The sequence below is a fragment of the Cygnus olor genome, chromosome 28, assembly GCF_009769625.2.
Source record: "Cygnus olor isolate bCygOlo1 chromosome 28, bCygOlo1.pri.v2, whole genome shotgun sequence".
In the NCBI taxonomy this organism is placed as follows: domain Eukaryota; kingdom Metazoa; phylum Chordata; class Aves; order Anseriformes; family Anatidae; genus Cygnus; species Cygnus olor.
The window spans coordinates 3,005,025-3,018,064 of record NC_049196.1 but is presented as its reverse complement, the minus strand read 5'-3'; the positions used below and the strand labels follow the sequence as shown (position 1 = coordinate 3,018,064).

Sequence of the window (13,040 nt, the reverse complement as noted above, 5' to 3'; positions counted from 1 at the left end):
ACTCAGATACCAAGTGGTTCTTCCATATGGCTTGTTTATTGTCCTTTCTATGCCTTTGGTCTATAAGAAATTCTGTCGTGATGGTTCAGTTCCATCCTTCTGCAGGTATGTGCATCATAGCAAGCGTTCTTAAAGCTAAAAAAGAGTAATATATTAGTTTGAATATTTAGCATCTACAGTGTGTTTTATTGTCACTGCCAGACTGAAGTGAGGTGTCTTTTTTTTGTGCTTTTGTCTTCCCCGATCTGCTTTTCAGGCACTCTGCCAACACAGGACAAACCTTCCCAGAGGCAGTCAGAGAGCACAAATTGCAGCCCTTCCAGAAAGAGATCAACATCTGAGAGCACATCTTCTACAGGCAAGTAATATTTGCTGATCTTATTTTGAGGACCACTGCAATACTAAGACCTATACTGCTACAGGCAGCTAAGACAACATTGTTATGAGAATTTCACAGCAGCAGTATTTTCATGGAGATGCTGAGTTTTTCCACTTAGAGTTTAGGATACAAGTGCTTCAGGTTGGACTGTAGAATAGGGGAAACTGAGCTGGTACATATGGAAGCAGCAGCATAGCTATGGCGGAATGGAGTTTGGTTCCTCACCACGTTAAATTAGTTTTCATGAAGCTTGAGTCTTTAATTGCTATTAAGACCTGTGACACTACAGTTAATCAATAAATTAGATGAATAAATTCCTCTGTGGGGAAGAGCTTGACTTCTGGGCTGTTCGGAAGGCAGATAACTGGGGTAGATAACTATTAGGATCAAGAAGGGATGTGCTGATGTGTTGGCTTTGTCGTATGCGAGAAGCCTGCTAAGGTGATGGAGGATGACAAGCAGCTCGTCCATCCTAGTCAACCCCAATTGTATAGTTGTGAATGAGCCTAGGCAGGTCAAAAATCACAACAGGAGAGAGTCTGAAGTACCGAAAGGGCTGGGAACTCCTCATCAGTTCTATCAAACAAGAACTTCTGCACAAATGTATTGTGAAGTTGAGCAAATGTATGCCGGCAAGATGTCAATGGAGTTGGCGTTGTCAGCCATGGGGTGACATGCTACACAGGTTGCTGCTTGAAGTCCAAATTCGTTCACTTGACAAAGAAGGGAAAGCCTATATTTGTGTACAAATTTGCTAATTTGGGGAAGTATGGCTTAAAAATAAGCTCAGCAAAGACAGGTGATAAAAACACGTAGATAATATAAACACTGAGAACCTCAGCAGAGGCTTAAGATTTGAAGGGAGATAAAGATAGCGTAGCGTAGAAAGAGGAACAAGGAGAGGGATGAGTCAGAAATCTAATAAACAGAAGCCAATATACTAATGCAAAAAAGGTTGGAAAATAAATAGGATTAGATAGAAATGTTTGAAGGCTAGTTAAAAGATTGAGTAACCGGCACAATGAACACCTAGTGGGGTAGTTCACTGCAAAGGTATTCACACTGAATAATGTAACTTTTGTAGAAAGGCTAGGCAAGGAAGAAAGTGAAGGGCTTTTCACCTCCTCGTGTCCCAAATAGAAGGGAGGTTTTAGAGCCGCAGAAGATAACTTGAGTGATACTTAGTGGTAGGAAAGCTTGTGGGCACTATCATAACAATCTGCCACAGCCCGTTGGGCCAAGAAGATGAAGCAAGAAAGGCATATTTGGCACAATCTGCAGCATCTTTCAAACAGCAGTAAGAAACTGGTGTGACCTTCATTAGGAAGGGAATCCAGCAAGATAAAAACTTATGAGCAAAGCATGGAGGACAGGTTTTTTTTTTTCAACCATAAAACAGGAAAAGCAATGGGAAGAGAGACTCCTAGATTTGATTGCGATCATTAGGGGGGAACAGACTGAAAATGTCAATGTGAAATACAATATGAATGAAAGACGCACAAAAAAAATATCCTTAGGAAGCAGTTGGATAGCAAACAGTAAAATAAAAACTGGATTTCATGAAGGAAGATATCAGTGAGTTCAGATCTTGTAGGTATGATTTCTTAGAAGGCAAGTTTAACGGAAAAGAGTGCTAAAGGTAGGCTCGCACCACTAAAAAGTGTCATTCGGGACATGAACTGGAGATGATGGATGAGAAGAAGCATGTGAAAAGAGTGGCTTGGCAGAATCATGACCTTTTAGTCATCTCAAACACAAGCACAGAAGCATGTAGAAAGTTAAAAGTTCCTGGTTTGAAATGTAGGACAGTTTACTAAAGTTAATTATAAAAGAACAGCACAAACGTGTGAGGACAAAAATCGGAAAAACCGAGAACTATAATGAGATAAAACTAACAAGGGACATGAAGGTGGAAGAACCCATCCTGTGAGTACGTGTTAACTAGAAGAAATGCAGGGAATAGCATTGTTCTTGATGTTTAGCAAAGGGGGAAGGCTTTCCTCAAGTGATGCTAAGAATCACAGTGTCTGAAGTACATGTAATACAGTGCATTTTTTGCTCCAGTTCTCATTAGAAAGGGCATTAACAAGTAGGCATCGAGTTCCCTTCTAGTCTGGTTTCTTGTTATTCTTGTGCTAGATAAACTGCTACTTAAGCTGGCAGGTTTTAAGATGAAGAATGCATTTCTGTGTTAGCTGCTGTTTTATAACAGCACACCTTTCTCTTGCTCGTGCACCGCACTGTTCTTAAAATTGCAAGTTGACAGTTAATGTTGTGGAAGAGCAATACTTGTCCTCTCCTTGATTTTTCAGTCTAATTGTGTCTTTGACATACAGTCAGCTTTTTGCTGTCTGTTGCTGCTTTCTATTCACAGGTAACTTTCTTTTAAAGAAAAGGTCTTCCGTTTCAGTGGGCTGGGTGACAGACAAACGCGCACGTTTGTGTGAGTGGAAAAGTTGTGGGTCATTGCACAGTAGCGCATGTAGTGTATGTTTACAGAGTATCCAGCAATTTGCAGTTTTGGAGCCATATTTCATGTAGTCCTTAAATGATAGATTGGGGAGCACTGCAGAAAAGGTAGATTGTATCAACGTATAAATTACTTCAGTAATATCACAGGAATTTGCTGGATTAATAGGACAGCCGCTAAGTCAGAGTGTGCCCAGTTGTCTGTTAACAGCATGAAGTGACTTGTAGTGTAGTCAGCAGTCGTTCTGCAAGGCACTTACGGGATTTGAGCCCTTTTTTTGTAGGGAGGCAAGACTCGTGCAGTCACACTGGGAGTGAATGCGTACGTGTTGCTCTGTTGGATTTTCACAGCTACAGAACTGTTGAATCCTTTGACCAAATTGTCAGAGGGAAGGAGATCTGAAAATGTTCATTTCCTGTGTATTCCCAGGAAGCTGTCAGCCATGTAGTAAAAAGAGAGCCTGTTTGCAGTCCCACTGCCACTGAGTGTAAGCTTACCTGCTGCTGGACACAAAAAAATCCTTAACTCTGACCGATTTTATATGGAATCCCAGTTGCAGAAAAAGCTTCTGTTAGAATTCAGACATTCTTAGACAGTGAAGTTGATTGCAAATTTGTAGTAAACATCCTTAGGATATGTACTTACAGAACTATGTATTACAATTTCTATATGTAAAGAATGTGGCAAAACTGCTATTTCCTCCTCCCTTTAAACAAACATTGTCACAGATGCTTTCTTCAGCATATGCTAAAGAAAATATTCTACAGTGAAGAAGTGTTCTCTTTCTCTGACTTGTTAAATTTCTTTTACTTGCTCAATTAACAGGAGCAACAGCAAACTAAGGCTGTGTATAGTCAGGTGTTAAAAGTTCAGGCATTTCTTGTGCAGGAGAGCACAGGAATAAAACTGAGTCACGGGTTTTTCAGCTTCAAAGACATTGAAGTGATGCTGGTAAAGACCAGACTTCGTTACCTTTTTATGCAGATCTGGCTGCATGTGGGATTTCAGTGCATTTGTCATAGAGAGCTGCTTTGCAGCCAAGCAAGCGTGCATGACCAGTGCTTGCAGCTGTTTTGGGGTTTGTGGTTCAGTTGTCTGATCCTTTTGGATCAGTTTCCAAACAGAACCGCTAGTTCAAGGACAGCCACTAGACCTGCTGTCCAAACACGTTGTGTCATGCCGTTCGGTTATCACGGGCGGTGCAGCTGCTTACGGAGCTCACTGTGCTAAACAGATGGTGTTTCTGCAAGAAACTTTCAGCTCCCTCCCAAAGTGTATTTAAAGACCATAAGAAAGCAGGGTAATTTGTCTTCATTATTTCATCTAAAATTGAAAGCTGAAAGTGTAAATCCTTCCCTTGCTTTCAGAATTATTCAGGCTGCTAGGTTTTTCAAGTGGTTGTAGTTGTGCTTACAGCAGTGCCCATGCAAGCATGTTGCTGTTTCTTTTTTGAATCCTGCAGGAAGAAGGTTATTCATAGGAGGATTTTTAGAAGTTGACCTGCTGATTCTTCTTCCTTTAAATCATCTTGACTCTGGGAACAGTGTTTTCATTTGCACTTGCAAATTTGTTACTTTGGAAAATTGATGAGGATCACATTTTCCCAAAGTAACAGACTTGGACTAGAAAATACTTACTGTAAATTGTGTTGTATCTTTGACAGCTAATGCTTGATGTCTCTATTGCCAGAAGGTACAAACCCTTTTACAGAAATATTTTGTCGTCTTCCCTTTAGCAGTTACATTAGTACATGCTTTTCAATCTCCAGCTGAAGTTCCAGTATATTTATATTTGTTTGTGTTTCAGTGATCGGAGTACCTACGCGGGGGACAAGGCTGGCAACTGCTGTTGATGATTCAGTGGACAGCTTACTGCAGCGCATGGCACAACATGAAGGCCAAGCTACTTTGGACAAAACCATAGAAGCAGTCATTGCAAATGTATCTGTTCCACCATCAGCCAGTCCTGCTCGAAACCACAACAGGGAGAGGAGCCTAGGAAAACAGGACAGCCTTGTAGCTCCAGCAATTCCAAGCAGCTCCTGCAGTGATAGTATCTCTCTTCTGTCAGACAGATTACCAAACAGCTATTCCCCACATCATCTGAAGAGAAGTGTGGTTGAAGCCATGCAGCGACAAGCTAGGAAAATGTGCAATTATAACAAGATCTTGGCAACAAAAAAAAATCTTGACCACGTCAATAAAATTCTGAAAGCCAAAAAGCTGCAAAGGCAGTCACGGACGGGGAATAATTTTGTGAAGCGCAGGCCAGGTAGGCCCCGGAAATACCCAATGCAGGCTGTCGTCTCAATGCAAGCTTTCCAGGCAGCTCGACTGGTCAGTCAGGAGTTAGACAAAAGGGAAGAAAGCAGCAGTCCTTTACACCTTGGACCTGATACCATCACAGACGTAATTGAAGCTGTAGTGCAAAGTGTGAACTTGAATACAGATCACCGAAAAGGCTGGAAGAGAAAGAGGTGGCTTGCAGAGGAACAGGCCAGGAAACGACAAAAGCCTCTACCAGAAGAAGAACAGGAGAGCACTAAGAGGTAATTCTCTTACAATTATGTACCTCCATTATATGTTGGCACTTACAACATTTCAGACCATCAAAGGATCCTACTCGTACTCGTTACATTTGGTTTCACAAAGGAGTTTGTCAGTTTTAAGAAAGCTTAGGGTCTTTCTAAGCTACCAAACATCACACCCCAAAATGGACTGGAATTGCAGGTAATCTAAAACTTGTTTTTGTGCGTGTGTCTCAAGTGAAACATGTTTTCTGATTATCTCAATGAAGAATACATTTAATGTGTTGGTAACAAGTTTACTAATGAGGCACTTTAGCAAAGATCATCATGTGCTGAATAGCGAACTGTAGGAGCTACATGCTCCATGGGAACCTAAGTGTGTGACTTTCATGCATGATAAGCAAATATTTACAAGCGACACAATGTCAGGTGAGATCAACTGATATACAGCAAATAAAGAGTAAAACCAAAGCTGCAAATGGGAGTTACGGTATGCACCTGTCTTAGGAGTGCAATCACTGGCTGGTAAAGGAACCCACTAGAAGTCTGATTTAATCTTCACGTGCTTATCCCCAAAGTCATCAGTATAAACAGATCAAGCTCTTTCAGAAGCCTTCCTTCCTGTGTTTTCAGAACAATTCGGAAAAATAATCATCCATTTGTGTTTCAGAAATTAATACTAGAATATAGACATTTAGAACTGCACAATTTTGCTGGAACTGTGTGTTCAAAGGATATATTGTATGGCTCTCCCGAAAGCTAAGAAAAGGTTTACCACGTACTATTTTTAGAGTACAAAAGCAGATAGCATAAGCCACCTTCTAAATTACTCCATTAAGGCTCCAACCGGTAAATATTAGGAGTAATAACGTTACTCTAAAAAGATCCTCCATTTTTTATGATTAACTACCACTTGATCATGATCATTGTGTTACATTTTTAAATAGCTGAGGCACCTAGTAATTCAGAAACCTGGGCTTTTTATTTTGCTGCTGACCATAAAAAGGAATAATGACATGTGGTAAGATAATGTTTATGGTAAGAAATACTTAAGATAATCTTTACTTTTCCTTCCAGTTTTTCTGAGACAGCAGCTGAACCACCCAGTCCACATGATGCCCTTGGGAAACCGCAGGAACCTGAAAACACTGAACAGCCTTTGCCTTCTCTTGCCCAGCGTGAGAAAAAAGCCCCTCGGCCCCCAAAGAAGAAGTACCAGAAGGCAGGGCTCTACTCTGATGTGTACAAAACAACAGAGTAAGTAATACCAGGGGAAAGTTGCTGTCTGATATTCCATTGGAAACTGTCTCCTTTCAGCTAGAGCCATAAAGAGCTGCTACTAGTAAGTAGCTGAAATAAAACCATCAACTTAATTCAAGCCCGTGAAAAATAACACACATGATAATTATCAGAATCTGACCAAGTGAAGATTTAAAATATAGCCCCGGTCAGAAAGCAGCCTCCAGCAATCTGAAGGTGTTTCTGAGTATCGACCTTGAAGAAGGTAAGACAGCTTCTTTCTACAATCTTAATGATCATGGCAGTAAAATTGCTGGCAGAGCTTGAGGTGTTCAGGTACCGAGTACAGCGTCTACATAAAAGGGGCCATTACTTTTCTATTTTTATTGACTGAATGGTGTTGAGTGGCCATCTTTGGTATGAAAGAATTTCAGGAACGCACCCTGTTCATTTCACAGCTAAATGAAGTTCATCTCCTTCGCTTTGTATGAGCTGCTTAGTGTAAAAATCGAGCACTTCATTGGTGTACGTTAGAAGGTGGGCATCTCCCATTTCTGATAACCAGCTCGCTTCTGCTTCTCTTTGTAGTTACATAAGATTTCTGCAGCCATTTGAACAATTGTGTTGAAAGTCAGGAATTTGCACTTCTCTTATAATATGATGTGTCAGATTAAAAAGAGGGAAATCGTTCACCTTCTGACTCATCCTACTTTGTAGACCACTTAAGGTTACACAGCCTGCTGGGAGGCTGCTAGCGTAGTTTTATCTGCTGTTCTGGTCACTGTCCTTTGTACTGTAGAGTGAGGGCATCAATAAGGGATCAAGACTCTAAGGAAGAAACAAAGATCTAGGTCTGATCGAAGTGCATCTGTTCCTAACAGTTAGAAAGCATGCTCTTTTGCAGCTGTGCTAAAATTTATAGTATTTGGATGTTCTGTCACTGGTATACACAGTCATGCAACACTCCAGTATTGCTTCTTAAAAACGAGGTGTGTTGCTTTAGGATGGGACCTGAGAGAATCTTTTACAATAAAACATCAGTGACATTGTCAGTCCTAGTCAGCCCCCAGGGAGGACCCCTACTTCATAGCCAGTAAGCAGATGTCATTTGAAAAACTGCATGAATGCAAGAAATGAAAGTTGAGGTTTGTGAGTGATGATGGAATCGAGGTCACTGCCATGGAGAAGGCCAGCACAAAGCTGACCTCTGCTTGCAATCCTCCCTCTCCCATCACATCTCATGTTGCATTTCCATGGAAGCTTGAAGAGCTCTGATTTGGTCTTCACGTTGCCTCTTGCTCCACATAGCGAGTCCTTCCCTTGCACTAGTAACGATGTTTGTGATGAGCTGCTTAAGACTACTGAGGAAGCTTTTCCCGGTCAAGTAAGTAAATGCAGCCTACACAATCTGAGCTGCCTTTCTTGATAGTTTTTTGAACACTAATACTGAAACAAGGTACGGAGATGCATAGTTGGGCAAGGACAGAACTGTGGCCATCTTGTTCTAGGTGTCCTTTCTTACACCAAGGTGCTGTGCAAAAGGCTGATCCCAGCATTTCATTTGTCCTGGCACTGGCTCTCTTCTTTCTTGTACTAAGTTGGTTCAGCAAACTAAGTTGGCAGTGTAGTAGTCATTTTTTTATAATTAATTTTCTGTTAATTAAACTCGCTGTTCCAGTTCTGTTGCAGTCAGAGGTGTGCCAGTGCAAGAGGACATCAGAAGTTTGTGTTATTATCCTGATAATTTGTATAACTTGCAGCTGTGTGAGTATGAAAATGTGATCTTAGTTGAAAACAGAAATGCAGCTCTGTAATTGTACGGCACCCTCTAGTGATGATACAGTTAAGTGTCATCATTGTTTCAAAAACAGCTTCTGCATTCTCTACTTGATATTGTACTCATCATTTGTCTCTGTTTCTCTTTGTAATGTGCAATTGGAGACATTTCACTGTAAAGGCCATTTTCCTACCCTACTGCATCTTTCTCAAATTATCCTAAGCGTCCTTAGAAGAGATAAAGTAGTGGAAGTTTTACTGACATTTATTGTTACAGTTTACAGCCTCTCTCTAGATCAGTTACATCCAACTGCTAAAACAACAGCACAGAAAATATTTGCCATTTCATCGCTAGTTTTACTGTGCTGTTTTAAGAGAGAACTGTGCATTAGTTTCTCTGCTGCCACTTGAATTGTACAATATGCCTATCCAGAATTTCACTCCAACTGACCTTGATGTAGAGATTTTATTAAAACGCAGTGAAGAAAGCTCAAACTTTGTAATTCCTTGCAGATGAGCTAAGAAGGAAAGGAGCGATATCTGAAGTTAGCCTCAGTTCTACCTCGATTTCCAAAAGTAATTTTGTAGACAGTATTAGCTGTTAGGTCCACGTGAATTTTCCAGAATCCTCAACTCCCACTGGAAGAATTACACAGATCTTTCGCTGAAGAGAAGTTCAGTGTGTGGTTGCACAAGACTGCAGGTTTGAGAACAAAGGAAGATTGTGTACTGGAGTCACTATCTGTTTACCCAGTAGTAGCTTTCCTAGAGGAGTACAAAGTCTACTTCACCAGAGAAATTAAATAATTAAAAGTAAATTAGTATTTAACAAAAATATGGTTATCTTTAGGGAAATATCTGGCAAGGTTTTTCATATTGTCTATGATTCTTATCAGCAATAAGAAATTCTGAGTTCTCGTTCCAGGAGTGTTGTCTGCACAGTTGTGCTGGGATCAGAACTGAATTGCATCTCGCCTGGCGTACGCAGACGCTGCAGTTTAGCACGGGCTGGAATGTGAGGTTTCCACCCATTTGCTCCTGTCAGGGCCTCCCTTTTGCTGATATTTGTGGAGCTGCAGGGTGAATCACAGTAGCTAACAGAATGCTTTAGAAGCAAAGCTGTAGAAAAAGCCTGCAGAGACCGAGAGTCCGCGTTGCCAGAGCCGTCTGTGGTGAGGAGGCAGGCCAAGGTGGAGCGGGGGAGTTGATGTGCAGGTCAGGATCAGGCCCTGTGACAATGACCAGCGTCGGATGCAGTCCAGGGATCGCCAGAGAGGTGCAGGCTGCAGCCATGGAGGCAGCACAGGGCTCAGCCCACATCAGCAGCCCTTGTGGCTGGGCTGGAGGTGGGTGGCACGCAGCACAGGCCTGGCAGGGACCGGGTGCCCAGGGCTTGAGCATAAACAAATCTCCTGGGGCCGTGGGCACAGGACCTGGGGGAAGCTCCTGGCGAGGCTGCTCAGGGTGACAAGGGGCTGGTGGTGGCACTCGGCCACCCGCTGGAAGCTTCTGCGAGGGCGTCGGCGTGCCTCAGCAAAGGGGAATGGAGGGGTCTGTCCACCAAACAGAACCTGTATTGCCATCCCAGAAACCCCAACCCGAAAGAAGAGCTTGTTACCTTCCTAGCGGGGCTGCATGGGCCTGCTAATACGGACCTTTTCTTGATGTTGTGGAGAGGCCTCTTTTAATCCAAGTGACTTTTTTTTTTTGGCATGGTATTGATGTTTATAAAGCTGTGTGTCTATCCTTGATTACTTTAGCATACTCTCCTTTTTTATCGAATACTTGTTTCATTTTAACTTCTCACCCCTTCCTTCTGAAATCGCAGAAGTATTGGTGACGTTGGTTCAGCTCATTGATTTGTCGTGACAATTCTTAAGTGCCTCTAACAATACTTCATCACTGTGTTCGGGAGAAAAATAAAATAGGTGCTTTCCCATTGTTCTTTGTGACAATGCCTAAAGAGCTTTGTGTTACAGTGAGTGTTTTTAGCTAGTTGCTTTCGCTGCATCCTTCTCCTGTTGGTTTCCTCCTTACAGTTTAGTTACCACTGAGTAGGTGGGTGTTAAAGGGTGCGTGTTTGGCTGGAATTAAGTCGTACCTTTCTATGGAATGGTTTTCCTTTCTTTATTTTTTTGCCTTTAGTTTAAGGATTTGCTTGCCTCTTGAGAATGTAGGTTCACACTTTGCCTTTTCAAAATGCTTCTCCTTTTCCTCTCGATAAGAACTTGCCTTCCAGGTCTTGTAAGTAGTTACTGCAGAGTAACTTTCTTTGCAAGTCTTAGCGATTCAGTGCAGCACAACTTGACAGAAGACCTGGCTTCTTTTTTTATCCTCTCTAGGTTAACTCTTTTTCCTGGTGGGTGAAGGAGCTGTCTGTTTGCCAAAGCAAATTAAACAAATGCCTGCCATTAGTAAACAGAGGGTCATAATTAATATTAAAAGCAGTAACCTTTATTATTTGAGAGAATGCTGCTGCTTTTTATTAGGATAGCTCGACAAAGTATACTTCAGTTTGCAATTGCTGTATTTATGTAAAGAGCAAGCAGTAGCTTTGTGCTGGTGATACGTTCTGGAACATGAAACGCCGGACTGGAAATAGGTGATCTGTGTTTTAACCTTCCTCCTGCCCTACGCTGTGACCTGGAGCAGGCTAACCTGTCCTTCTGGTGGTGGAATACCTATGTGCCTTAAAAAATGAAGATAATAGCTTTCAGATGTGTTGTGCTCAGATAGTCCCGTTTCATTTTAATAATACACTGTAGTGAGCTGCCAAAACAGTCTTTCAGAGAAGACAGCAAGTTGTCTTTCATTTCAGATCTTCGAATCAAGGTGCAGTGGCTTTCTGAAATGCATCCTTTGAATACAAAATGTAGGGATTGTTTGGCTAGAGAGAGAAACTCGACTGAGTTCAAGTGTATGACGTTATATCAGAAGTCAAATTAATTTACTGTAAAAATCTTCTGATCTTAAAATCTATCTCATTACCGTGTGTATGTATCTGCCTGTATATGTGTGTTAGGTTAAACGCAAGCGTATTGTAGTAACCAGAGCCCTAACACACAATGCTATTAAAAGGAGAGTACTTTAATGAAGAGTATAGGCAGCATCTAATTCAGAGCCCTCATTTCAGCAGTATGCCTTAATTTCTCTTCGACTATCTAAAATTTAGTTAACTTGTTATACTTTGAGAATAAATATTAGAAATCCAGAAGGGATTACAGGAGTGTGCAGACCACATATTACTGCCATCCATCAGTTCTGTTTTTACCTTGAATAATGGTTTTCCACTGTTGATCTCTGTATCTCAAAATTTGTTTTTAACTTGAGTTTTCTATTCACTGGTTAAACAATACCATATTTTTTTCATGTCAGCTTTCAGTTGTATGTCCAATTATTAAACATGAATCCCTTAAAAAGCTTAGTAAACTTTAATAGGCTTTAATAACATTTTTATCTTCGGTATATTTAACATTTAGATGTCTCTTCTGAACGTTGCAGAGCTACGGTACTAAATATAACCACATCAGTTTTTTCTTTCCATGCTTTCTTTGTCAGTAGCCAAAAGGAGGTGTTTGGAAAAGACAGGGTACTGAGCTAGGTGGTTTGACATCTGCCTGATCCATACAACCATTTTTAATTCATGTTCCTGGTTTTTTTTTCCTTCTGTATAGGGGCTGTCTTGTTGCTTTTTTAACTCTGGTTTCTGTTCTTTTCCTGCTTTTAATGATAAACAGCCTACTAAAGGAATAGAACCTGAACATTTCCTCTCAGCAAAGTAAGAAAGCAGGCACTATATATGTATAACATGTCAAATACCTAAGCAAACAACATTGGATAAGATTTGTTAAGTTTGTTTTATTCTTGTAATCTTAGTTATTACTCATTTGTTGCATACTACAAATTTAAAGTTGATGGTGTCCCATTAGGTGTTGCCTAAATAGAAATTGTGGGGAAAAAAATCAAATCATCAGTTCTGAAGCAAATACAATAAGTCAATTTGGCAAGCAACCTGGAAATTAATTTTTTTGGCCATTCCTATTATTATCCTCTTGCTCGATGTTCTAGACATTCATGCCTTAATAAAACAGAAAATACGTTTTTTTAGCAAATGTCAGAAATGTGCCTCATTCTGATTTTTTGTTGCTGTTGCTTTCATCTGTTGTCCACAGTCCGAAGAGCCGCCTCATACAGTTAAAGAAAGAAAAGCTGGAGTACACTCCTGGAGAGCACGAGCATGGACTGTTTCCAGCCCCTATTCATGTTGGTGGGTAATTCACATGTTTTAATTGTTGGGAAACAAATATCACTCTTAGGTGACATTGAAGTACTCTGCTTGAACTTCATAGTCTTTCTGTCTCTCTCCCTTTTTTCTTTTTTATTTTACGGCATTGTCAGGTTACTCATATCTTTCAGCATATGAACTTTGTCAGAGGTCATACTCATCCTTCTGTGTTTTTCAGTGCACAAGTTTGACTCCAGGCTTCTTTGTTGCTGTTTGACCTTTGCTCTCATTTTTTATTTATCGTAAGAAAGTAGCAGTCTAGTTCTAAGCACGCTTTAACTGCCGTAATGCTTTAGCTTAAATGCAGTACAATAGCCTCCTTTTCAAACTAACATTACAGTAGAATAGCCAGAGATGATGATTA

The 13,040-nt window shown here is 40.8% G+C and overlaps 1 protein-coding gene across 1 annotated transcript in view; it reads left to right on the top strand.

Moving 5' to 3' along the window:
* The window catches only part of ASH1L (ASH1 like histone lysine methyltransferase), a 59,059-nt gene that overhangs the window by 25,403 nt on the left and 20,616 nt on the right, over window positions 1-13,040 (top strand). The window contains 4 exon segments of the mRNA XM_040538693.1: window positions 257-358; window positions 4,656-5,397; window positions 6,454-6,633; window positions 12,564-12,658. Of these exon segments, the coding sequence (XP_040394627.1) occupies window positions 257-358; window positions 4,656-5,397; window positions 6,454-6,633; window positions 12,564-12,658 (1,119 nt within the window).